General features: G+C 43.3%; 2 protein-coding genes across 2 annotated transcripts; one reads left to right on the forward strand and one right to left on the reverse strand.

The window, feature by feature from the left end:
* Window positions 1-2,604: 2,604 nt before the first annotated feature.
* LOC115575761 (uncharacterized) lies at window positions 2,605-8,168 on the reverse strand. Its single transcript, XM_030408044.1, has 2 exons — window positions 8,059-8,168; window positions 2,605-3,776 (listed from the first exon to the last, which is right to left on the reverse strand). Exon 2 carries the CDS (start codon window positions 3,718-3,720, stop codon window positions 2,776-2,778), a length of 945 nt encoding a protein of 314 aa, XP_030263904.1. The 5' UTR covers window positions 3,721-3,776; window positions 8,059-8,168; the 3' UTR covers window positions 2,605-2,775.
* A 1,014-nt stretch (window positions 8,169-9,182) lies between these two features.
* Window positions 9,183-27,341, forward strand: med15 (mediator complex subunit 15). The gene is made up of 18 exons (XM_030408045.1): window positions 9,183-9,442; window positions 10,680-10,767; window positions 11,152-11,203; window positions 11,327-11,350; window positions 11,515-11,679; window positions 12,486-12,757; window positions 18,132-18,515; window positions 19,242-19,373; window positions 21,541-21,693; window positions 22,924-23,042; window positions 23,125-23,252; window positions 24,415-24,549; window positions 24,682-24,745; window positions 24,826-24,892; window positions 25,854-26,011; window positions 26,173-26,339; window positions 26,455-26,553; window positions 26,732-27,341. The coding sequence occupies exons 1-18, from the start codon at window positions 9,375-9,377 to the stop codon at window positions 26,866-26,868; spliced, it is 2,412 nt and encodes an 803-aa protein (XP_030263905.1). The 5' UTR covers window positions 9,183-9,374; the 3' UTR covers window positions 26,869-27,341.
* Window positions 27,342-27,660: the final 319 nt, after the last annotated feature.

A 27,660-nucleotide genomic window follows, 5' to 3' on the forward strand; every position in this document is an offset into this window, starting at 1 on the left:
TCTGGGGCTTGGGTGATATTCTTGTACAGTGAGAATAGTGATTTAGTGTTACCTTTGTTGGAACAGATTATAGCAGTGTAATAATTGGATTTGGTTTGGGTAGTGCGGTTCTTGTAATGTAACATATGATTTTTGTAAATGTCTCTGTGAATATGAAGTCCAGTTTTCCTGTATAGCCGCTCGAGTTGTCGTCCTTTAGCTTTCATGAGTCGAAGTTCGGGGGTAAACCAGGGAGCGGAAAGGGAGAAGGAGACAGATCTGGTTTTTAGCGGAGCAAGGGAGTTGAGTATCTGTTGGAGTCCAGTGTTGTAGTGTGAAACCAGCTGTTCGAGGGTGAGTGAGTTCTGAGTGGCCATGAGGGAGTCAATGCTGGAGGAGAGGGAATCTAAGTTAATATCCTTAATATTGCGAAAAGAAATGAGACGGGGGAGCTTGGTAGTGGAGAGAGGGAGTTTTACATTAAATGAGAGGAGGAAGTGGTCGGTAATGGGGAGTTCAACTGCAGTTAGATCGGAAGGGGAAACACCAGAGCAGCAGATTAAGTCCAGAATGTGACCCTTGGAGTGAGTGGGGGTATCGGTGTGCTGTTGAAATCCAAAACTGTCGAGGCAGGATGTAAAGTCTTTGGTAAGTGGGTTGTTGGTATTGTCCATGTGAATGTTAAAATCTCCAAGTACTATGTTGTTTGGTGAATAGGTGGTGGATAGGTGGGTGAGCAGAGCAGCAAAGTCATGTAGAAAGTCAATATTTGGTTTTGGGGGCCGGTAGACAGTAGCAATGATGGTGGGAGTCGGTCCAGAGAGCTGACAAACAGTGGATTCGAAGGAGGTGAAAGCAGGGGTAGGCACCGGCGAGACTTTCCACTTCTCGTGTTGGATTATTGCGAGACCCCCTCCCCGGCCGGTGCCACGGGGTTGACAGGTGTAAGTAAATGCCGGAGGAGTAGTTTCGTTGAGTTGGGAGAAGTCGTTGGATTGTTGCCAGGTTTCAGTTAAACAGAAAAAGTCAAACTTATGGTCAGTGATGAGATCCTGGATAAGATGGCCCTTGCTCGTGAGTGAATGGATATTGAGTAAACCGAAGTTGACAGTGGTGCTTTCACAATTGGCAGTGCTACTAGCCGACCGGGGCAGGGAGGCTAGGACACTGTGGTCAACGAATTGGACCAGATGGATTTTATGGGCTGAGTGGGAGGGACGGGGGCGCTAGAGAGCTGGACTGTGCTTTGTACTGCTGCGGGCATGGGGTGAGGAAGAGTGTCAAAGGAGTGGGTGTGTGGTGTAAATAGTCAGTCACGTGGAGCATGATGTATGGAATATTGGATATTGGCTGCAAGCATGCGGATGATAGGATGGATGCCATCGGATTCAAAAAAGGAGGGGCGGTTCCAGAAGAGATTAAAATTGTCCCTAAAGTTAAGACCTCGGATGTAGCAAGCAGGTTTGAGCCAGGTGTTGAGCATTAATAATCTTGAGAAGCGCACGTCGCCGCGACCAAATGTGGGAATGGGGCCAGAAATAAAAACAGATTTTCCACAAGTGCGAAGGAAGTCCAGGAGGGAGATGAAAGCACGTTTTGTCAGTTCAGAGGCACCCCGAGCCATGTCGTTGGTCCCTACGTGCACAACTAGTCGGGTAATGGAGGACGGGAGAGACTGCAGCAGCCCAGGAAGTTTTTCCAGGATATCCAGGACTGTGGCACCGGGGAGACAACAGGTGGTGGCGTTGAAAAAGCGGATATTTTGTGTAATGGAGTCCCCAATGATCAGGGTGGTTGGTGGAAAGAGTGGGCGGGGAAGAGCTAGCCTCGGGGGAGCTAACCTCCCTCACCGCAGGTGTAGGGCCAGCCATCCTGGACGTGGAACCGCCCGAGACCGAGTCCGGAGCACCAGCGGTCGCAGGTGGAGAGGGGCCAGCGGCTCCCTGAAGCAGGCAGCCCCCGGAGCCAGGAGCCGTACGACCGCCAGCAGCCGTGTGTAGAGAGCAGGTGGCGGGGCCTCCCGGGACCGGGCGGAGATCTGGATTGTCGGCCAGGGCATCGAAGCGGTTGGAGAGGCTCAGGCGAAGAGGAGAGACAGTCGTATCCTGGGCTCCCTTTCTGCCGCGGATCACAACTTCAGCCCAGGATGACTGGAGGCTGGGGGTTGAGGAAGTGAAAGGCCGCGGACAGGTGGAGGTATCCCATGGAGCAGTATCCTGGAGGGCCGTTTTAAGTGAGACTATTTGCATGGATTGTTCATGGGCAATGTCCAGACAGGAGGTCAACAGGGCCTGTTTCTTCTGCAACTCCTGGGAGAGTCGACGGATGTCGTCTTTGAGGTCAGATATTTGTTTATTTGCTTTTATGAGGGTGGTGTTGTCGGAAGCCATGGCTGTCAAGTAGCTAGCTTCTTGCTAGCTACCTTTACTGCACAAACTCACACACTCATGTAAAAAACAATAACATAAACACTGATTTGTTCTGTAAAGGTTAGACTTCCTGGTTGTTAGAAGGCCGTGAAGTGTTAGGATGGTTTGGTCTCTCTCACAGGGAAGGGGCTGCTGCTGACGCTCCGCAGCCGGCTCCAATTCAATTCATCTTCTATAGATGATGAAAGCATGTGGATATGATCTGTGTGTCAGCTGCTCGTTAAATACTCATTGTTTCATCACTTTATAAGTTTTAAATTAGAGTTGAGTGACGTCTGCTGAACTGTGGTAGGAGGAACATTGTGATGGATGATGACATCATGGTTTAGGCAGATGTAGACCACACTGTCACTATAAGCTCTGACACTCAGTTCATATTAAAGGAGCCTCTCTGATGAACCAGCTGCTGCAGGTTCTCTTTTACCTGAGTGAAGTCCTGCTGAATGTCACACCTCTGCCTGTTGTACCTGTGGTCATAATAAACCTCAAAATATTTGCTCTGGTTGATGGATGGTCGTCCTGGCTTCGCATGCCAATTCGAATCTTCATCAACAAAAAAATCAAGAGTGACAATCCCGGGATATGTCCCATAACCTCTATAACCTTCACGACACTTCCCTCTTATCACCTCCCTGTGCTTCTTGAACAGCAGGTCCAGGTCGCTCAGGTAAGCAGAGATGAGTCTCTCTACAGGATCACAGCTTTGAAGCCCTCCCAGTCTCACCAGGTGAATCAGAACCTGGATGTGGAAGGCTGCCCCGTTCACCCAGGCCTTCAGAGCCTCAGACGTCATGTGCCCGTCCCTCACCATGGAGTTCTTCAGCCTGGTGATGGCGGCGCTCAGCTGGACCTCGATCCTTCTGATGTCGCCCACCAGCTCCTCCGTGTTGTTGATGTGCATCACGCATCTCTTCAGACACTCGTCGATGTGATCCCAGACCTCGGAGGCCTTCTCCTCAGCAAACACACACCTCAGAGCCTCCTTTGTGCTCTCCTCAGGTGGACCGGAGGAGTTGATGCTGTCGATGATGATGGCGATGGCCAGCGCTCCGAGGCCCGCCAGTTCAGGAGCTGGAGTCAAGGCACCCAGCTTCTCCATCAGGCTCTTGGTCCAGTCTGCAGCGTGGCCTCCTGTTTCCATTTTCCTCCTCTCGTAGTGTTGTGTCAGGTTGTCTGAAGATTCCAGACTGGTGAACATGTTGATGGTCTCGTTGACTCTCAGATCTGGACCCTCGCTGATTCTTCTCAGAAACATGTCAATTTCTTTCTTCTCCTCAGCCCTCTTCTCCTCTTCGCTCATCGCATTACCCATCTTCTTGTTTTTTTTCAGGACGGGATCAAAGATGGAGGCTGCAGTTTTCTGTAACACTGCAACACACAAAAACAAATCAAGTTAAATTAAAAACTCAAAAGTTGAAGAGCTTTCGTCACTGAGGTCTTTAGAATGAACCGACCCGATCAGAAGCTGATTGTTTGATTCTGAGGGAGAAGTTTGTTAAAGTGCGATGCCTGTAAACAGCAGAAACTACAGTGTGTTGCACATTAAATTCAAAATGGCTGCCAATCACCTTTTTTGCACATCTTTGGATGATTCATGTTTCATGAATCTAAACAAAGAAGTAGCCTATATTGTTACTGTTTAGTGTCTTTGTAACATGTGACATGTTTAGATCAATAACATGTTTCTTCTTTCATAAAAGCAACACAAGTGATGATGAATCAGTTGAAGTAACACCAATAGACTGTGTGAGTAGTGATCATCAGAACTTTGAACAATTGAACTTACAAACCTTTGAATACACAGAACATAAAATGTATGAAATGGAGAATGGCATTGACCCAGAAAATCACCACTACAACAACATCAACTGCAACTGTGAGTACTATACAGATGAACAATTTATAAGAAAGAAAATAATGGACAAAAGAATTTCAGTAATACATTTCAACAGCAGAAGTTTGAATAGAAATTTCTCTAAAATTAAGGACTATGTAAAAAAATTCCCCCCCTTTAATGTGATTGCAATATCAGAAACTTGGTTGGACAATGAGAAGGAAGTTGATGTTAACCTGGAGGGCTATGAGCTATTTACCACCAACAGAGTGAATAAGAAAGGAGGAGGAGTGGCACTATTTGTAAATTGTGATTTAAACTGTAAAAAAATAGAGAGTATGTCAGTACAAATAGAAAATATTATGGAGTGTGTCACAGTAGAAATAGACAACCAAGAATATAATAATAAGTTGCATCTATAGAACACCAGGATCCTGTATTGAGTCATTTAAAGGTAAAATTATTGATATGTATGATAAGATGAATGATAAGAAAACGATTTTTGTTTGTGGAGATTTTAACATAGATCTGTTAAACTCACATGATCACAGTAAGACAAAGAATTTTATTGACACATTGTACTGTGTAAACTTATTCCCTACCATCTTACAACCAACTAGAATAACAACTGACAGTGCAATGTTAATAGATAACATCTTCACCAATACAATTGAGCAAAAAATAATAAGTGGACTGCTTCTAAATGATATAAGTGACCATCTTCCTGTTTTTACAACAGTGCAGTATTCATATGAGATTCAAACTCAGACAAATCCTGATTCTCACAAGAAGATTCGGTATAGAACGCCTGAAGCCATTGAAGCTCTTAAAGGGGACTTAAGGGAGCAAAGATGGACAGACATTTATTTAAATAAAGATCCAAACAAAGCATATGAAGAATTTCTGTCTGTTTTTGCCACCTTATATGATAAACACTGTCCCATAAGAACAAAAAAAAAGAAGAAATATGATGACAAGCCCTGGATTACGAGGGGACTAGAAAATGCTTGTAAAAAGAAAAACTTACTTTATAAACAGTTTTTAAAATTGAGAACAAAGGAAGCTGAAAATAAATATAAAAAATATAAAAAATAAATTAACAAGTATAATGAGATTCAATAAAAAGGATTATTACCACAAACAACTAGAAGAGCACAAAAATAATACACAGGGTATATGGAAAGTGCTTAACAGTATAATTAATAAAGGTATAGGAAAATCAAATAACCCAAATTATTTTATTTAAAAAAATCAATCAATCACAACCAAAACCAGGGAGATTGTAAATGACTTTAACAACTATTTTGTGAATGTTGGTTATAATTTAGCCAAGGAAATTGTGAACCCAGTAGTAAAAAATGATGTAGACGAAAGCACTATTAACATAAACCCAAATACCATCTTTCTTAAGAAGATATCTGAGAGGGAACTAATTGATGTGGTAAAAAAATTTAAGAATAAAAAATCCACTGACTGTATTGATGTTGATATGGCATTAGTAAAAGACATTATAGATAGTATAGCTAGACCTCTGACCCATATCTGCAACCAGTCATTCCAAACCGGTATATTCCCCAACCAAATGAAAATAGCAAAAGTCATTCCAATACACAAAAATGGAAATAAACATCAATTTTCAAACTACAGACCAATTTCTCTACTTCCACAGTTTTCAAAAATTTTAGAAAAATTATTTATCCATAGACTCGATCATTTCATAGAAACACAAAACTTATTAAGTGAACATCAATATGGGTTCAGATCAAACCGATCCACCACAATGGCTGTTATGGAACTTACAGAAAAAATAGCGTCAGCAATAGACAAAAGGGAATACACAGTAGGTGTTTTCATGGACTTACAAAAAGCATTTGACACCATTGATCATAATTTATTAATGACGAAGCTGGAAAGATATGGGATCAGGGGCATAGCATATACATGGTTAAAAAATTATTTAGATAATAGAAAACAATATGTGCAATTAAATGATGAAAAATCTGACTTGCTGAGGATAACATGTGGGGTCCCACAAGGTTCTGTGCTGGGTCCAAAATTATTTATTATGTACATTAATGATATCTGCAATGTGTCCAAGCTATTACATTTTGTTTTGTTTGCTGATGACACGAATTTACTTTGCTCTGGTAAAGATCTGAGGCACCTTCTGGACACAGTGGAGAGAGAACTTGGAACGATAAAAAGATGGTTTGACATTAATAAACTTTCACTTAACTTAAATAAAACTAAATATATAGTATTTGGAGACCTCAAAAATTTAGATCAAACACACATTAGGATAAATAATATTGAAATACAAAGAGTTAATATAAATAAGTTTTTAGGAGTTAGTATGGATGACAAAATAAGCTGGAAACCACATATAAATCATATAAAGAGCAAAATATCAAAATCTATTGCAATATTAAATAAAACAAAATACATCCTCAACAAATACTCATTACATTTATTGTACCGAACATTTGTTGAGCCATACATTACTTATTGCATAGAGGTCTGGGGGCATGCATACAAAACAATTACAAAACCAATTTCCATATTACAAAAGAGAGCAATAAGGATAATTAACAGGGCTGATTATCGAGACTCAACAAATGTTTTCATAAACCTACAGACCTTAAAATTCAATGATCTTGTGGACTATAAAACTGCTCAAATTATGTATAAAGTAAATAACAATATGCTTCCAGATGGTGTCCAGAGGATGTTTCAGATTCGAACCAGTCGATATGAACTAAGAGGGACTTATGTGTATACAAAAGCAAAGGTACGAACAAATGTGAAACAAAGATGTATATCAATTAAAGGAGTCAATCAATGGAATAATCTAGAATTAGAAATCAAACTGTGCAACACACTTAACAGATTCAAAAAGTTATTTAAAAATTATATTATTAATAAATATAAAACTGAATTATAAATACCACTGTGCTCATAAACTGCGGTATGTAGAATACGCAGGTTTTTTGTTTTGTTTTTGTTTTTTTCCAAACGACTTTTTTTTAAAATGAGCAAACGGAAAATGTTAATTTAAGAAGGGTAGGCAAAATAAGCTGATGCTTCAGCCTACACCTTTTCGGTCAAAGTGTATTGTATTGCTTGTTGTGTTTTTGTTTTGATTTGTTTTTGTTTTTGTTTTATTTTGTTTTGTTATGTTTTGTTTTGTTTTGTAATTATACTTTTATATTTGTCTATTGTATTTGTTTGTTTTTTACAAGACCGAAATAAACACACTAAACTAAACTAAACTAAACTAAATGGAGTGTAAATGGTGAAATCAGTGTAAACAGTGTGTTCAAACAGCTGATCAATGTTGGCAGGTAAGACTTTAGCACTTTAGACACAGAAGCAGACAGGCTGGTACAGACATGCTGCCACAAACTGACACTTTTTACAAGGAGACAAACAACTTCAGCTGAAAGATTTAATGCTGAATTTACAACAAGGACACAATGACTTACAATCTGTCACAGACACAGTTTCACTACGTTAGAAAGTTTGTTTTAACTCAACAACTCTTAAAATCACTACGTTTGTTAATGGAGTCTGGTGATGTTGTGTTACTGGCTTAACTATTCCAGGCCTCTCGGAAATGTATAAGAAATAATAATCTGCACAAAAACAATAATGTTCCTCGAGCCACTGGGTCGAACTAGAACCTGTTCTCCTTCTGCTCTGTTGTTGTTCCTGCATCATTTCTGTAAAAAGCCTGCTGATGATTCCAGTATTGATCGGAGTCACAGCATTTCATCACAAACCTCCAGACAGTAAAAGTAGTATTTGTAAAGTATTTACCTCAGACGTGATGTCAGCTCCGGGTTCAGTGTGATGAAGATTTTCTGATCTTGAAAATGAAAGTGAAACCTGATGATCTGATGCTGCAGTCAGTGATCTCACAGCTGCAACATTAAAGGGTTAGTTCAGATTCTCAGAGCACTTTAATGCACCAACAATAACAATTAGCTACATATTAAATCATTGAACTATATTATCTTATCAGATTATTAATGCTGTAGATGTGGAGCTCATAAAGATTTATATCTTTACTATAATTTATTTGTTACTTGTGTTTTGTATTTTCATACGGAAATTTTTTGAGGACTAACAATGCAAAATAAGAAGTTAAATAAACAAAATAGAATACATTTCTAAATGAATTAATAAGACATTAAATGCATCAAATATATTAAATAATTAAAATAATGAATTAATGAAAATAATGAAATAATGAAAAAGGCATTAAGTCATAAAATTTGACATAAATAGATACGTTTTTGCGTATATTCCCCCATTAATTACATTTAAATTTCCATATTATTTATCAATTGATTCACTATTTCTTTTTATTCACCAAATAAATACGTTTGGTATTTATTCATGTATTTATCAGACATTACAATATAAAGTATATATATAAATATAAAGAGAATACATAAATAAATATTTTCTGGAAAATAAATAGGAAAAATACCATATAATATATTAATATATATAAATCAAAACTTAAATCAAATTGAATTAAATTCTCAATGAGATTGAACAAAATTACATCTTAAATTCAAAGACTTAAACAAAGGACCTTATAATAAATCTTACATTTAGTTAGATAACATTAAATCTTAAATTAAAAAGAATCTTATATTGAATTGAATAAGATTAAATCCTAAATCAAATAACATTTTTAATTAAATTGAATCTTAAATTGAATCTTGAAATTGAATTAAATCTTAAATTCAAAGATTTGAACTTGGATGTTGTATTGAATTATCATTAAATATTTATTATTAAATAACATTACATTTTAAATGAGATTAAATTAGGCTAAATGAAATTAAATCTTACATTTCATGTAAATTAAATTATATCTTTAATCTTTATTTCTTATCATTTTTATTTAATTTAAATTTAATCAAATTTAGAGACTAGAACACAGCAGCCGCCATTTTCTTGGTACCGGAAGTAGGTGGAGCAGCGCGCGGTGGCGGTAATGCTCCGGTCCGCCGGATCAGCCGCCGCCATTGAAAACACAACAAGAAGAAGAAAAAGAAGGAAGCGCCGGGGAAACATTAAAGTCTCCAACTGAAAACCTTCTGTAACACCTCGCTTCTGCCATGGAGGTCCCGGGACCGGACAGCGACTGGAGGAGCCCGCAATTCCGACAGAAAGTCGTCGCACAGATGTGAGACATCCTGGTTTTCAGCTAAATCACTGTTTGTGTTGAGTTAGCCACATGAGCTAAGCTAGCTAACGTTAGCCCGGCAGGAAAGAGCGTCACGTCAAAACTGCTTTAAAAAAATCAGTAAATGAACTCGGAGTTGTAAAAAAGCAAACTTAACACGGGTCCATTAATATATCAGGAAACATAACGCGACAGGTTTGAGTCCGCTTTTACATTCGGCGTAGCTAACATTAACAAAACAATGATTAATGGACATTTCTCCCTGATTTAATTATTAGCTTCATTAGCTGCTAATGTTAACGTTAGTTCATACAGCGAGCTAACTAACTCTTTAGCTCTGGTTAGTTTGGTACCGAGTAGAATTTAAAATCTAATATGAACATTGTTTTTGTTGTAACTACAAAACGTATGGATATTTTCACAGTTTGTTTTTTTAAAACATAACGCCTGATTATTTTGTACAAATACCAGTTTTTCACACATTAAACTCACAATACTGATATGAAGCATTTATGTTAAACTTTCTACACATTAATAATTGTGCTTATGAAGGCAAACTTGTATTTCTAGCTTACAGGACGCAACATATTCCCATAAGGATGCAGTCAAAAATGTTAATTTCTTTTCTTAATACTATCAAAGTGTAGAAACGGTGTTTAACATGTGTTATGAGTTACAGCTGTTCTCTGTTATGAGGTGTCAGTTTGTTTTGTAAAACACTTTTCTTCATTCATCTTAAAGAAACACTCTTGTCTTAAAGATGCTCAGTGTCAACAGTAGAATTAACAAACAGTACATAGTAACAGAGCCACTCGTTAAGATCATTTGCTTTATCGGTTATTTTTCCAAAACGAGTTGATTTTGGACTATAAAATGTCAGAAATGGCAATAAACAAACTTTGAAGTCCAAAACTCAAAGAGGTTTGTTTATGATAAAAGTGAAACAAAAAACAAGACATGAACAGCAAATATTCACATTTTAGAGGCCAGAAAGTGAATATTTGAAATATAATTATTGAATCAATCTTCTGCAGCTTTTATAACAGAATATTAATATTTGATGTGATTTACAAACAGTGAGGAAACACTGAATGTGACGCATCTTTTTAACATGTTATGAATTATCATACATTAAAAACAGTAGGAAAAGCTCCTACAACAATGTTTAGAGTCTGAACACATAACAGGCTGAAGTTATTGGAGCGTATTGATCCGTGTGATTCCTGTTTCTTTCCAGTGAAGAGGCGATGAGGAAGGCAGGAACCGCACACACCAAATCGAGCAATGACATGGAGAACCACGTTTATGTCAAAGCCAAATCCAGAGTGAGTACCGACAGTAACCGACGACGATGTTAGAAATTAAAAAAGGACTGATGTTCATTAGCAGTAAAAATGAAAATCTTTGCGTCAGTATTTCAGTACAGTACAGTAATGAGGTACTTGTTCTTTACTTGAGTATTTCCATTTTCTGCTACTTTAAACTACATGTATTTGATTCATTTAGTTACTTTGCAGATTCAGATTACTCTGTGATCAGATAGTGTCGTGGTCCAAGCAGGACATTTTTACATTAGTTTATTTTGTCTGCAATCTGACAGAAAAGTCACTGATAGTGATTATCAGAAAAATGCTAATTATTGGTCTTATAATCAGTCGACCACTCGTCTAACTGTGTGATGAATCTGACTGTTGTTGTTTGTGTGTCAGGAGGAGTATTTGTCTCTGGTGGCGAGGCTGATCATACACTTCAGAGACATCCGTAAGTATCTGACCCGCATGTTTATGTGAAACTATGGACACGTAGTCGATCGCGTCCTCCGTCCTGCTCCACAGTAGTTTGTTGAAGTGCTGCAGGTGTTGATAACTTGTGTCTTGTTCACAGACAAGAAGACCCTCGGAGGTCCCGGTAAGTAGACTTTGGTTTTGTCTCTGTTTGGTTAACTTTTCATTTTGGTTTTTCTTTGCCGTGTTCTGTCCTCTGCCGGACCTGTCACTACCAGACTCGTGGTGTTCATGATTTCTGCTGTGCATGTTGGAGCTGCGTAATATTGTCTGTTGTTCTTCTGCTAGATCCCATGAATGCCCTGACTAACCTGACAGGGGTTGGAGGGGGCCCGGGCGCCATTGGCATGGGGCCTCGCCCCACCGGTGCTCCAGTGGGTGGCATGGGGGCCATGGGGCAGATGCAGATAGGCCAGCATGCCATGGCAGGGGTTCCTGGAAACCCACAAGCCAGTGAGTGTGTTTCCTCCATGTGGTGTGTGTTTGCTGTACAGGCACATCTTCAGAGCGTTCAGTGGATGCTGGCTGCGTCTAAACTGCATATTTTGGCATCAGAGCCGATCTTATTTTCAGTCTTTGCTTTGGCACGTTGTGTGTGTGTGTGTTTTACCCCTTTTCCACCGAGGCGGGTCAGGTGCTGGTCCGGAGCCAGTGATTACTCTGGAACCAGTTCTTTGCTCCCGGCCGGGAAATCTGGTTCCAGAGTGACACCTACAGTTTGCTGGTCTAGAAAGAAGAACCGCTCACATCAGGGGCTGCCCTGGTTATCGAGACCATGGACCATCTAGAACCGCTTATGAGCACCAGTTTGAACACCCAGATCCAGTGTAGCGTGTTCTGACTTATTCATGAGAGAGTAGACAAAAGATTTTGAACTGTTTTCAGTAATGGAAGCAACAGTGGCCCCAGTCATGTTAGACTGTCATGTTCGGATGCTGATGTAAACAAACGTAGAGTCGTCGAGTTCTGTTTGTTCTGAGTTCCACAGATCCATGTCTGTTCCGAACAATGCTGCGTAATTGGACACACATTCAGGGAGTGAGTGATGTGACTCTACGGTGGCTCTCACACCACCGGAGAAGCAAACTGTTTTTTAAAGGTTCCAGCTTGAAACAACTCTGAACCAGCACCAGCCTAGAACCAGCACTGGGTTCTCTTTGGTTGAAAAGGGGGTATGTGAGCCTCCAGAGTGCTCCTCAGACTGGATCTGAGCTGTGGACCGGATCCTGTCCTTCATCTTCTTCTCGCTCCCTCTGCAGTAGGGGGTCCGGGTCAGATGCCGATGCAGCAGATGGTGCAGACGCAGCAGCAGCAGCAGCAGCAGTCCATCCAGTTCCAGCAGTTCCAGCAGGCCCAACAGCAGCAGCAGCAGCAGCAACAGCAGAACGCCGCCATCCAACAGCAGTTCCAGGTGCAGCAGCAGCTGAGGGTGCAGCAGATGCAGCAGCAGCACCACCAGAACCAGCAACTTCAGCAGCAGCACCAGAACCAGCAGCAGCAGCAGGCCCAGAACCAGCAGCAGCAGAACCAGGTATGTAACCCTGCGAACACCAAGCTGAATACAGCCGGACCGTAGTCCAGATGAGCATCCTCGTCTTCGCTCTGCAGACAGTTTGAACTCTGAGTTCAGAGTTACAGCCGGTAACATTCAGATGTTGGCGGCTGTAAACTTTTACTTCTGCGCCTGCGTTGACTCTGTGACGTAGCGACAGCGTTGACTCTGTGACGTAGTGACAGCGTGGACTCTGTGACGTAGCGACAGCGTGGACTCTGTGACGTAGCGACAGCGTGGACTCTGTGACGTAGCGACAGCGTGGACTCTGTGACGTAGCGACAGCGTGGACTCTGTGACGTAGCGACAGCGTTGACTCTGTGACGTAGCGACAGCGTTGACTCTGTGACGTAGCGACAGCGTGGACTCTGTGACGTAGCGACAGCGTGGACTCTGTGACGTAGCGACAGCGTTGACTCTGTGACGTAGCGACAGCGTGGACTCTGTGACGTAGCGACAGCGTGGACTCTGTGACGTAGCGACAGCGTTGACTCTGTGACGTAGCGACAGCGAGGACTCTGTGACGTAGCGACAGCGAGGACTCTGTGACGTAGCGACAGCGAGGACTCTGTGACGTAGCGACAGCGTGGACTCTGTAGATGTACCTTCCCTCGTGACGACTGTTCTGCTCGGTAGCATCTCATTTGCTCCCACGTGTTTCCCGCTTCTACTCTGTAAACATGGACGAAACTGAGGATACGTTAACAGAAGAAGAACGTGGATATGTTTGTACGATTCTTCTTCGCTGCTCGACAAAAACTGCAGGATGGCGTCGACGTCCCAGAATGATCGAAGACGCTGAAGAACTGGAGGGAAGTACACTCGCCTCCGAAAGAAACTCTGGGACCCGCTTTTTATTTGTTTCTCTTCTGGCTGAGACGTCGTAAAAAGCTAATTATGACAACAACAAGGTAAATATACAATGATCTCTGTGTCATAAATGCCTGTGTTGTTGGGGTTAAGGTTAGCGAGGGAGCTAACAAACACCGTCAGGTTAGAAACACAGAGTTTGATCTGAGCATCCTTCCTTGAAACTGAAGTGTAATCTGTTGCAGGCTGTGATTGGTTCTGCTCTTCTATGAAATCTACTGTAATGAGGCTTTTTAGGTTCAGGTAGTGACGACTGTCTGGAAGCTGCTGAGGTCAGACTTGGTGCTGGCGTCTCCTGCAGAGCTGTTGCTAATATTCTGAACGTGTTCATCTACGTAACTGGGGACAGTCAGTCGGGAACAACTCTGACAACAGTCAACTAAAACAGTACGTTACAGTTAACGGCTCTCAGGTTATTGTCCATTGGATCCGTCCAGGACACGTTAGCACTACAGAAATATTCTGAAAATAACTTAAATGCCTCACTGACGCTTAATTCAACCACCTCAAAATATTCAGTTCAGCCCCAAAACAATCAGACGACTAACATCAAATACGTTGATTTTATAATTGATGAAACATTTCAAGTCATTTTTTTAACAGAAATGCCAAAAAATATTTGCAGTTAGAGCTCCGCTAACAAATTCATGATTATCTAACTTCTCACATAAAATAAATATGTGAAAAGACGTTTGAACTGTACTGCGAGAAATATTTTTAACTTTTAAACACTCAAATAAAGTCACAAATAATCTCCTGCAGGTTGTTTTGGTAATTGATTAGTAATTTTTTTTACCTCTTCAATGTGAGAAATTTCTGCTTTTCTCTGTTTGATTTTACTGTAAATTGAATATTTATCTTTTGTCTCTAAAAGATTCTAGAGTAAATAGTTGATTAACTTCTGATTAAATCTGCAAGTTGATGGAAAAGTTTGGAAAAAAAAAAGGATTCATCACATTTTCAAACAAAATTAAATACTTTTCTACTTACAGCCACTAAAATGTGACAACAAGCTTTTTGATTTCACAGAAAAGAGAATATTTAATTTAGTTTTTTGACAAAGAAATACATTTGTGGTTGTCTTGATAACTGATGAATCGATGCCCCATCGATCAAAGCACCAAAATATTCTAGTTCCAGTTACTGAAATATGAGAAAATGCTGATTTTATATCAGTTAAGAGAATTGTTTGCTGTTCTGGACAGAAAAGCACATTTAAAGATTAATTATTGACATTTTATAGTAAATAGTCAAATAGTTGTTTAATAATCTGCTGATGGAAAAATTATAGTTTGATAATTGATTCATGACTTCAGGTTAGTTTTCAACAAAAGTGTGAGAAATCTCTTTTTCTCTGTTTTAATATCAAAGGACAGAAAATGTTTTTATCAGATATTTATATTTTCATGTTTCGAGAGAGAAAAGATGTTTGGAGAATTTTAACCATCAATATCTGACATTTTTCAGAGTAAACAGTCAAATATTTTCTAAAACTAATCCTCAAATTGATCCAATCATTAATTGATTAGATAATTGATTTATCACTTCAGCTCATTATTAACAACATCGTACATAAACATGAAACGTATAGAAGAAAATAAGCAGAAAATAATGTAGGATATCGTTGGTCTGTAGTCGTTGTTACATTTTTAACGACTTTAAGAAGTCAGATAATCGCGGGTTGATGACAGTAAACTGGTCAGTGAAGCTGCTGACTCTCACACTCGTCCTCACAGAAGATGTTTGAAGTTTGTTTCCTGTTTCGTTTTTTTCGTCACAAAAACTTTAACTATTTGCAATTTTTCTTTTACAGTCACAGAAAGGAAACAACTCAACATCCGGTGCGTCGACTCCGTCAGCGGCTGAAGCTGCTCACACAGACGTGGCTGCTGACAGCAGACGACCAGCGGACATCCAGCCTACAGCACCAAGTGATGAGGTCATCAGTCAGCCATCTTCTGTGTCCCAGGCGCCAGACAGCGCAACGAAGAGGAAGAGGAGCAAAGACGAAGACCCGAACCTGCTGCAGAACAGCGATGAGTTCTCCAGGTTTGGACAAACTGTTGCCGACATGCTGTGGCGGCTGCCGAAGGAGCGCAGGGACCAGGCCATGTTCCACATCCACAAAGTTCTGTTGGAGCGGCAGAACCCCTGAACATCTGTTTGTTACTGTAAACGTTATTTACACTTTGACATTCTTACTTCTGTTTCTGATGCACTTTCTGTTCAGACATGTGACATTGTCTCGGCAGCTTTAGTTACTTTCATGATGAAGATTTGACACCAAAGAAGAAAACCTTTTTAAACAACAACCACAGAAGAAGACATCTTGTTTGTTGTTGGGTCACATCTCAGAACTGTGAAACACTCCGGCTCTGATGTTTCCTCTCACAGGGTTTCATATCAGTAGACTTTAATACTTTTAACTGCATTGTGTTTGATACTTTTGTACTTTTTGTAACTGTTCACTGTTGCTGAATGAGTTTCTTGTTGTTGCTGTTTTTGTGATTTGACTTAATTAAAGGATGTGAATTCTTCTCTCGCCTCTGTTTCCTGTTTATCCCCACAGTTTATAACAGCTGTCACAGTCACATGTCGTCAGTAGCTTCAGTTATTTTCTGAAGTTGAGCTTTTTGAGAGTTTGCTGATTCAGTCGGCAGGACAGACCTTTTCACACAACCTTTTCATGGCAGCGTTATATCGCCCCGCTGTCTCCGTTAAAGTTACAAAGAGAAGTTTCTGGGGACATTTTTGTTTCTCCTCTGAGCCTCCAGTGGAGCTCAGAGGAGTAACGGCTGCGACAGAGGAGGACGGCGTCTTACGGGAGAGAAGTGTGTCTGTCATCCTGTCTGTCCTACAGACTCTGCATCACACTTCTGCGTGGGAAAAAGGCGTCTCCCACTTGTTTACTGACGGTGATATTGAGCGAATAACTTTAACTGTCTCTGGAAACTTGTTTAGAAAATGAAATCACCACTTCCACCTGAAAACAGCCTCCGTTTCCGGGAATGAGAATCAGACAGGTCATCTGTTCCCTGATGGTGACGATGTGATGACGTCATGCAGAGCAAAAAAAGTTCTCTTTGTCACTTAACATGATACTTAAAGGGTCAGGATCTCAATCACAACAGCAGCCGAATGATTCTCAACAGTCGGCTGAGACAGTTTTAGATTTACAGGTTATGATTTGTGTCGTCACGCCTCCATTGGTTCCACAACGCCGGCACGCTGTATGACATGACACTCTGAGCGGGTTAATGTCAGAGCTGCTTGGTTCAGTGTGAACACACTAGGGCTGCGACTACGCTTCGACGTAGTCAACGTAATCGACGACATAAATTCATCGATGTGAATAATTGCGTCGGCACGTTGTCCCAAACAGGAAGTGGTAGTACCTGCGGAGGCTGAGAATAGCCCCTCTCACACAGAGACGCTGCATTAATGCCACAGCGGCGGTTCGTCAATTCTCCATCGTTGGTCATTCACACAGAGCGAAGCACCGCTGGAATAAAGACGAACAGCTGTGTAATTCACGCAGAAAGCTGCGCTGCCGCTCCTAAAGAGACGTGACGGTACGTCATGATGATGACGTCGGGGTGTTTCCCAGGTGTCCCCCCTGTCAATCTAAACCAGCGGACCGTTTATAATGTGTAGTGATTGAGAACCCGGCCCCTTAAACATTCTGGAAGATGAATGAGTTACATTTTTCGTGCTAAATTAAACTTTTACATAATCGCCATCAGTAAACAGGTCGCTGCGTGACTCTGTCACTTGCGGGGACGGAGGCTGTTTTCTGGGGGAAAGTTCACTGAAGTCTCGGTCGGGAGGGCTGACCATCACCGTGATTTATATCAACACAACCACTTGAGTGAGTTAAAGGTTTTTGCCGGTGACAGACGCTGTTTTTCAGGCAGAAATGTGACGAAGAGTTGGTAGGACAGGCGGGAGGACAGACGCTGCTCCGCCTACAACTGCGGTATTTTTTACTCATATAAGTTACCAACGACAGTTACAGTTACTACGTTACTTTTGTTTGGTCATGTAACGTTAAATTAATCACTAGATTAATCGTTTGAAAAATAATCGTTTGGGACAGCTCTAGAACAAACAAAGCTTGTGGTTCTGTGACACAATTCTCTGAAGTCATTCCATCAGTTTGACTTTATTTTTATTGTGCTTTTCACACAGCAGAAATAACACAATGCTTCACACAACAAAAGGAGACAAAACAGGAGTAAAGAAGTGTTTTCATGAGAATTAATAAATGAAATAGATTTAAAGGTCTGAAAAAACACCACCAAGACAACACGGGACTGACAGTTAAAAAAAAAAAGGAAATACCGAACCCTCCGAGCACCCGAGGCGGCACGGACCTCACCAAACCGCCGTCTGCGACCCAAAGACGACCTCGTCAGGCTCTTAAAAACAAGTGAACTGATGCTGACGACGCTTCCTCTCACACTTCTGTTCTCTGTGTCTGCAGATGCACCAGACGAGGATTCAGCAGCAGCAGCAGCAGATGGTGCAGCTGCAGTTCCAGCAGCAGCAGGCTCAGGCTCAGGCTCAAGCCCAGGCCCAGGCTCAAGCCCAGGCTCAGGCCCAGGCCCAGGCTCAGGCTCAGGCTCAGTCCATTCAGCACATGGTTCAGCAGCAGCAGCAACAGCAGCAGCAACAACAGCAGCAGCAGGTCCAGGCTCAGGCTCAGCCTCAGCCGGGTCAGATGCCTCCACACTCTCAGCAGCAGCAGCAGCAGCAGCCCGGCATGCCTCAGTCTCTGGCCGGACAGATGGCGTCCGCTCAGCACGGACCCATCAGCTCGCTCAGTCAGCAGCAGCAGCAGCACCAGCTCAAGATCCAGGCCTTCCAGGTGAGACACAGCAGGTCGCTGCAGGTGGGAGTGGCTGTCTGCATCTCTGCAGCCTGTAAAACCCTGATGGAGAGGAGAACACTGAAGCCAGAGTGTGTCTGAGTTATCGGTCTGATATATTCTAGTCAGTTCCTCTGGTTAATTAACAGGAAGCATCATCTGTTGGGTTCAGAGCTAAAAGAGGACTGAAGCACACTGATTCAATCATCTCAGGAGACTCTGAGCTGTAAATCACAGAGAGCAGAGGACGTCATCATCCAGAACAGGTGACATACATGCAGGAAGAGAGAGGCCCCGTTATTACAAGTCTTTAACTCTGTAAAGGTAATTTACATAATGCTGCTGTAACAGAGGCTTCAGCAGTCTGAGTCAGATAAAACACGACATTAGCACAGAATTCCCTCTGAAGATGGATGTGAATGTTTAAACCTTCTTTAAAGACTTCAGATCAGTCGGTGTGTTTCAGTCCTTTGTTCCCTCTGAAGTTTTCTGTCTTTGACCTGAAAAACACCTGAATCACCGAATCTGTTCGGCCACGCTGCCAGCTGACAAATCACAACCTGTAAAGTTCCTGTAGTCTCGCTTACCCACCCCTCTGCTTGCATGCTTTGCCATGTGTCTGTGTGTGTGTGTGTGTGTGTGTGTCTCTGTGTGTGTGTGTGTGTGTGTGTGTGTGTGTGTGTGTGTCTGTGTGTGTGTGTGTGTGTGTGTGTGTGTGTGTGAAAGCAGGCCCGTGCAGCCTTGCAGCAGCAGCAGCAGCAGCAGCAGGTCCAGCAGGCGCAGCAGGCAGCGCAGCAAGCCGCAGCTCAGGCGCAGCTCAACGCAGCAGCTGCAGCCGCCGGCGCCGTCCCCGGACAGGTGAGACCGCCGCCGCCTCAAACTCAAGCCTCAAGTGTAGGAGGACTCACCCTGTGACATCATTACACCCTGTTTACCTGCACACACCTTTCACTCGTTCAGTGTCAGTTATGACAGCTGTGTGATCTTTAGTTATGCCAGTCTGTTTTCAAAGCCGTGAAAGCGACTTAATGTTTAATGACTTAAAGTTTCAACAAGAGGAAGAAGTTCATGAAGTATCATGTTTGAAACCTCGTTTAGTAGAAAGACATTCAGTGTTTCCCCTAGAATTTTTTTCAGGCCCGGTGGTACCCACCTAAAAAACCCTAAACAGACGAGACGCGAAATACAGCAATAACAAACATTAAAAATCATTGTAGGCCTATATTGCTGAATAATATCACTTAAATGAAATCATTAGGCTTAATCTAACCTTTGGTGGTCTGAACCCATATGAGCATCAAGCACATCTTTTCTGTACATTGCAGAAGGGATCTCAATGAAAACCCTCTGGGATGGTCCTCTTTTAACGGGCTGCTTATGCTGACGGCATAAGCGACAAAACATCCCTACACATAATTGAGATTCTATCAGTTATAAAGATTTTTTTAACAAACACATACGTTTTTTATTCATTGTATTATAACAGAGTTACATACTTTTGACAATAACTGGGAAAACTAGCCTATTGTCTGTGTTATTTTCATCATTATTGCTTACCAAAAAAAAAAAAAAGAGAGAGAGAAGCTCCTCAATCAGAACAAAAATATAAGCTAAACAACAAATTGTAAACTCACCATGGGGAGTGTGGTACAACCAAGGGCTGTAGTTATAGTTATTAAGCCATTCGGGATCCCAGCCAGATGTTCTGTGTTCAGCTGTATTTCTTTTTTTTGCTGGGTCAATGTTACCAGTCGGTCCGGGCCCGCGGTCACCCGCCGGACAGGGGTCAGCAGTCGGTCCGGGCCCGCGGTCACAGGCCGGACAGGGGTCGGCAGTCGGTCCGGGCCCGCGGTCACCCGCCGGACAGGGGTCAGCAGTCGGACCGGTGTCAGGGGCAGTAACGGTCCTCGAGCAGCCCCCCTCTCCACTGCAATCTGCCCCCCTTTCTTCCGTCTCACCTGCACCTGTCATGTTTTCTGGAGTTGCCTCTGTTACTCTCCCTTCATCTATTTTCCTTGGCTCCAGAGTCTGGCAGAAGAATTTCTTTATATTAAGTTGTCTGTCACCCGCGATATTTTTTCTTTTCTTCGGCGGCGCCATAGTTGGTTAGCTAACAAACCTTAAACATCCCAGAATATATGCCCGCGCTCTCAGCAGCCGTACTCGCATCGTTACTAGGCAACGAAGCAGGTTGACTCACGTTGCGCTGCACAGAGGCGCTCCTAATGTCAATGATTATTGATTTATAAATAAATTGATAGGTGGCTTCTTTTTGGCATATCGATCCGTCTGAGTGGTTGAGTTTCTTTTAAAGGCAAGAAAAAGACACAAAGGAGGAGATCTGGAGGAGAGTTTGTAACCAGGCTGTCGACAACAATCAGCTAATTGTTCAGTTAATGAAGTTGTTATGAATATATCAATGTTCCAAGTACAGCCCGGCTGATTCTGGGTCGTTGGGGTTGATACCAAAAGAAGAACTTCTGATATTCTTATACACACTGAACATAAACACACATTTAAATGTAATCAAATGTGATTTATTTAGAATGAAGCACTTGTGACAAAGATGGAGGCAGAACATGTAACAGCTAAACATTAAACTTTACTGCACAGAATGACATCACAGCACTGGAACAGTTAATATTCTTAACTTTTTTCTGCTTTATATTCTTTAAAAACAAATGTCGATGTTAGAAAACTCACACGCTGATACTGACAAACAAACCAGACAGAATATCTGGAGCTTCACAGTGAAACGAGTTGATTGTTCAGACAGACGTCGGCTTTAAATCACTGAATCATTCTCTCGGTTGAGTCCTCACTGCGTCACAGAGCTGTTTGAAAGCCTGGTGATCAGGTTCAGGTTCAGGTTCAGGATCGGGATCAGGTGAACGTGAGTGTCCGAGTCGTCAGCGTCCTTGCAAACAGGAAGAGAAAGCGTGTGTGTGTGTGCTGTGCTGCAGTGTGTGTCTGCCTCCTGTCTGCTCACCGGTCCTGTTGTGTCTCTGCTGTGTGTCCTCTGAAGTTGGTCCGTCCTGGGATGCAGAATCTACCCCGGCTGCCTCGAGCTCCCCTGAACCCTTCCATCCCTCCCCAAAACGCTGCTGCTGCTGCCGCCGCAGCCGCCGCCGCCGCTGCCGCCGCCGCCGCAGTGGGAGGACAGCCGATGACCCAGCAGGTATTTAGTCTGACCTCTGACCTCTGACCCCGCCCCTCCCCCTCCCTCACGGTGCTTCTGTCTGTCAGTGCCTCTCACCTCACTGTGTCCTGCTGGATCTCACCTGTCCCTGCATCCACCTGTGTGTGACAGCTACACCTCCGAACTGCTGCAACTGTGTTTGACTTTGGAAATGTCCTAAGAAAGAAAGAAATGACTAAATAAGAGAGAAACTACATAACAAAAAAGATATTAACCCTTGTGCCTTCCTCGGGCATTTTTGTACATTTTTCTCAACTTTTTTTTGGATTTAGCGATCATTTTGGCTGTGTTACAGCTTGTGGCATGGATTTCTGTAGGAACTCTTCTTTTTAGTCAAATTTTTGAAATCCAGTGTCTTTTACTCTTACATGTCTTTTATTTTCCTGTAATGCATTTTGCACCCTCTAACCACCTTCGTGGCAAAAATGTACACGCACAAAATCTGCCATAAAATACTCATACATCAATATTTTAAGTAGTGTTATTTGACATTTTTGATGTATTTCACCAGATTCAACCATTTTCCCATTGCAGGCCGATGCATGAAATTCTTGTATTTTTGCCAGTTATATTATGGAGCCGGGTGACTACCAGGGCCGTGTGTGTGTGTGTGTGTCTGGTGAAATACATCAAAAATGTCAAATATAACTACTTTTCTTCAAAATGGCATGCTGACATTACAGAATTCATGGTTTTATACTGTAATGGCAGTGAAATTAAAAAATGTGGTTTTAATGGAAGTCAATGGGGCATTTTTGCCACGAAGGTGGTTAGAGGGAGTATTTGTTACTACATAAAATATACTGATGCAATCAAATCAATTTTGTTGGTAATCTTTGATATATCAAAGACTCCAATCACCACTAAAGCCCCATCAGCCTACTACTTATTATATGGAAAATAATACATTTTTTGTGGGTTTTTTATAGATAATTATAATATAACTGGCATTTAAAGGGTTAAAATCCTGAAAATTATTAAATATTTGATCATTTTGATCAGGGAACAAGTTGGTTAAGGGATTCAAGCCAAAAAAGAGGAGCAATGTGACTGTAACGTTACAGAAACTTTATTGATCTCCTGTGTTGGACTGAAACACCACTGACTGAGTTCAGGACGTCTCAGGTGGGTCAGACAGGTGCAGCTGCTCCTCGCCTCCTGTGATTGGCTCACTTGCTCTCTCTTCTTGTCCGATCATTGTCTCCTCAGGTGCAGCAGCATACGATGATGTCATCGCCCTCGCCGGTGCAGGTGCAGACGCCACAGTCGATGCCCCCCCCTCCTCAGCCGTCACCTCAGCCGCCCACCTCACAGCCCAACTCAGCCAGGTGTGACCGCCGTTCACCTGAGAAGCTTCAGATCAGACAGACTGACGGTGATATTTAAATGTTTGCTGCTTTCTGTCTCCAGCTCCGGTCCCACTCCGTCCCCGGGAGGTTTCCAGCCCAGCCCGTCCCCTCAGCCCTCACAGAGCCCCGCCACCGGCCGGACCCCCCAGAACTACGGAGTCCCCTCACCTGGACCGCTCAATACTCCAGGTACACACACCGTCTGAACAGCATCCGTCTCGCACCTGTCCTGAACTGTCCTCACCTGTCCTGACCTGTCCTCACCTGTCCTGACCTGTCCTCACCTGTCCTCACCTGTCCTCACCTGTCCTCACATGTCCTGAACTGTCCTCACCTGTCCTGACCTGTCCTCACCTGTCCTCACATGTCCTGAACTGTCCTCACCTGTCCTGACCTGTCCTCACCTGTCCTGACCTGTCCTGACCTGTCCTCACCTGTCCTGAACTGTCCTCACCTGTCCTGACCTGTCCTGACCTGTCCTCACCTGTCCTGAACTGTCCTCACCTGTCCTGAACTGTCCTCACCTGTCCTGACCTGTCCTGACCTGTCCTCACCTGTCCTCACCTGTCCTGAACTGTCCTCACCTGTCCTGACCTGTCCTCCCCTGTCCTGAACTGTCCTGACCTGTCCTCACCTCTCCTGACCTGTCCTCACCTGTCCTGACCTGTCCTCACCTGTCCTGAACTGTCCTCACCTGTCCTCACCTCTCCTGACCTGTCCTCACCTGTCCTGACCTGTCCTCCCCTGTCCTGAACTGTCCTGACCTGTCCTCACCTGTCCTGACCTGTCCTGACCTGTCCTCACCTGTCCTGAACTGTCCTCACCTGTCCTGAACTGTCCTGAACTGTCCTCACCTGTCCTGACCTGTCCTGAACTGTCCTCACCTGTCCTGACCTGTCCTGACCTGTCCTCACCTGTCCTGAACTGTCCTCACCTGTCCTGACCTGTCCTCCCCTGTCCTGAACTGTCCTGACCTGTCCTCACCTCTCCTGACCTGTCCTCACCTGTCCTGACCTGTCCTCACCTGTCCTGAACTGTCCTCACCTGTCCTGAACTGTCCTCACCTCTCCTGACCTGTCCTCACCTGTCCTGACCTGTCCTCCCCTGTCCTGAACTGTCCTGACCTGTCCTCACCTGTCCTGACCTGTCCTGACCTGTCCTCACCTGTCCTGAACTGTCCTCACCTGTCCTGAACTGTCCTGAACTGTCCTCACCTGCCCTGAACTGTCCTCACCTGGACGCTTAATACAAACAAACATGACAAAGCTCCAAAGAAAGAGAGTACAGGTGAATGCAAATGAATCAGATCACAGGTACGTAATGGTCCTGCATGTCCTCACCTGTCCTGCAGGTAACCCCAGCTCAGTGATGAGTCCGGCTGGAGCCACGTCTCTGGAGGATCAGCAGTACATGGAGAAACTCAAACAGCTGTCGAAGTACATCGAGCCGCTGCGCCGCATGATCAACAAGATCGACAAGAACGAAGGTCGGCCGGAGATTTCTAATTTATTGATCATTCGAGTCATTTTATCAAGACAAAAACAAACTTCATGAACAAACTTTATCACAAAAACTGTTGAACTGATTTTTAATTGGTTTCTTGTTTTCCTGTGAGCAGACAGAAAGAAGGACCTGAGTAAGATGAAGAGTCTGCTGAACATCCTGACGGATCCAAACACCAGGTAACAGCTGATCTCTGGAGTGTCACCGTTAACCAATAATCAGACATGATCTATAAACCGCTGTGTGCTCTGACCTGCAGGTGTCCTCTGAAGACGCTGCAGAAGTGTGAGATCGCTTTAGAGAAGCTGAAGAACGACATGGCCGTGGTGAGAACGACTGAATCCAGACTGCTCTCAGATCAGATTCACTTCCTGGTGTCAGTAGAAATAATTTAGTCTTATGTTGTGACTTTCTCAACCGAACAGAGTGAGATGATTAATTAATGAATTAATGTATGTGTGTCCTTTCTAATGTATTTAATCACTGGTTTTATAACAGATACGATCGGTGCCAGTGTTGAAGATTAAAATCCAATTTAAAGATAAACGAAAGTTTCAGTGAAGCTTCCTGTTACAACGTTCAGTTCTTCTGATCTGTGCAGAGTGAAGCCTCCTTACAAACACGACAATACAGGATCTCTGAAAAGAACATAAGCCAACATGTGCGACGCTGTCAGAGTTTCCTCTGGTACCAGTCAGCTGATCGTCTCCATCACACAGGAGCAGAGTCAGGAAGTGATGCTGCAAGCTAAAGGCAAGCTAGCTGCAGGCTAATGCTAAGCTAGCTGTGTTCTCTTTTAAATAAATAGGAAACTATCAAGAGAGTGACGATGCTGCTTTTTATTCTTTATGAGCGGTCTGATGAAAAACAGAGAGACTAAAACTTTATTGATTGATTAATGTCACATCTCACTTATTCACTTATTGATATTTAATCAGATACAACAAACATCTGCAAAGTCTACAAATAAAATCATTAAAATGTGGAAATCAATAATAAATTACACCTCATACTGTATTGTAGTCTTCAGGACACAAGGTGGTCTTGGTTTGGTTCTGGGTTCTGGTCTGATCTGGGTCTGATGAAGCCCTGAGATATTCTGAGTATAATGACCCTGAAGCAACGACTCATCACACTTCAGATGTTTCATTTCAGTCACAGTCAGAGTTTGTGAACAAATGGCATCCTGTGTGGTGTGTGTGTGTGTGTGTGTGTGTGTGTGTGTGTGTGTGTGTGTGTGTGTGTGTGTGTGTGTGTGTGTGTGTGTGTGTGTGTGTGTGGTTTCAGCCCACGCCTCCTCCTCCTCCGGTGGCCACCAAGCAGCAGTATCTGTGTCAGCCGCTGCTCGACGCCGTCATGGCCAACATCCGCTCGCCGGTCTTCAACCACTCTCTGTACAGAACCTTCGCCCCCGCCATGACGGCCATCCACGGCCCCCCCATCACGTACGTCCCCACTAATAGGTTCACTTCACCCAAATAACAGAACACACTGGACCTACACCGCTTCACCAGAAGACAGAACTTAGAAGTAACTGAACATGAAGGAATGAAGGTTTTTTAAATGAATTCATGTCGGCTGCAGTTGAAGTTCGTTTCCTCTTCAGGGGTCCAAACGTCTCCGGCAGGAAGAGGAAGCACGAGGAGGACGAGCGGCAGACTATCCCCAACATCCTGCAGGGGGAGGTCGCACGCCTCGACGTCAAGTTCCTCGTCAACCTCGACCCGTCGTACTGCAGCAACAACGGCACCGTGCACCTCGTCTGCAAGCTGGGTGAGTCGCTCACGCCTGCAGGTCACGTGGTTAATGTCGTCTGTGAGCTGAAAACATTCAGGACGTTCTCAGATGTGACGCTGTTTTAACGATGTTTGTGTGTTTATGTTCTCAGATGACAAAAACCTTCCCAGTGTTCCTCCCCTGCAGCTCAGTGTCCCTGCGGATTATCCCGATCAGAGCCCGTACTGGGCCGACGACGGAGACCAGTACGGTGAGACGAAACGCCTCTTACTGCTGCACGTTAATGACCCGGCTGCTCACACTGACTCACACCACAGGACACCTGGTTCTATCTGATCACATATCTTCCTGTCTTATCACAAGACTTCCTGTGTCCCATCAATTGACCTCTTGTATCTGATCAGGTGACTTCCTGTCTGTTCCAGCAGGTGCGAACAGCTTCCTGCAGACGGTCCACAGGAACATGACGTCCAAACTGCTGCAGCTGCCGGACAAACACTCGGTGACGGAGCTGCTGAACACCTGGGCTCAGAGCGTCCGACAGGCCTGTCTGTCCGCTGCCTGAAGCCCCGCCCACCAGCAGTGACATCGCCTCTGACACACACACACACAGACACTACTGTCTGATCTGATCGTGAACCTTCACGTTCTTTTCAAACATTTAGAGGGATGATGTGTCCCACGCTCCTCTTAGTTCCTGAACGCTCCGTCGGGTCTGGTTCTGGCGTTACTCCTCATGAATTCTGGGTAAATTAAGACTTTCGTGTTGAACTGCGTCTGATGGAGCCGCTGGGTTCCAGTTTATATCTGCTGCTGTAAGTTTCTGCTGGTCGACCAGCATGTCAACAGCTCGACTGTCATTTATCCTGATAATCTCCTGCTCCCTGAATGCAACACGTGGCTCCGTCTGATTGGCTGCGGTGAGTTTCGGTGCGGCGGCTGTAAAGAAGACGACTTTGTACACTTTGATCTTCAGAGTGAAAATATTAATGTATTTTTTTGCTATCATAAATAAACTTCTCATTTCAACTTTTTAAATCTGTTTGAGTCTCAGATGGAAAACAAACATCAGCTGATCAGTTATTGATCGTGTCATTAATCAGCTCTGATCAGTAACAGTCTGTCCTCCAGCAGAAGTTCAGATACTGGTGTGATGTCAGAATGCAACAATTAGCTAACATTATAAACAGAATATTTATAAAATACATTCAGAACGTGAAAATATTGATGAAGATACAAAAAATACAAACACAGAAGACGCTTTCGTTCGAACTCCGTCACCGAAGAACGATGTTAATCTAAATAAGTTAGACGGGGATGAAAAACAAGTTAAAGTAAAAAAATGAAAATGTAATCT

Source organism: Sparus aurata, chromosome 23, assembly GCF_900880675.1.
Source record: "Sparus aurata chromosome 23, fSpaAur1.1, whole genome shotgun sequence".
NCBI classification, from domain to species: domain Eukaryota; kingdom Metazoa; phylum Chordata; class Actinopteri; order Spariformes; family Sparidae; genus Sparus; species Sparus aurata.

Excerpts from the sequence above, each read along its gene's own strand:
- med15 (XM_030408045.1), top strand. The coding sequence starts at position 9,375 with ATGGAGGTCCCGGGACCGGACAGCGACTGGAGGAGCCCGCAATTCCGA. Across the intron at positions 11,680-12,485 it reads TCCTGGAAACCCACAAGCCA|TAGGGGGTCCGGGTCAGATG; the intron begins GTGAGTGTGTTT and ends CTCCCTCTGCAG. Across the intron at positions 26,340-26,454 it reads GCACCTCGTCTGCAAGCTGG|ATGACAAAAACCTTCCCAGT; the intron begins GTGAGTCGCTCA and ends TTATGTTCTCAG.
- LOC115575761 (XM_030408044.1), bottom strand. The coding sequence starts at position 3,720 with ATGGGTAATGCGATGAGCGAAGAGGAGAAGAGGGCTGAGGAGAAGAAA.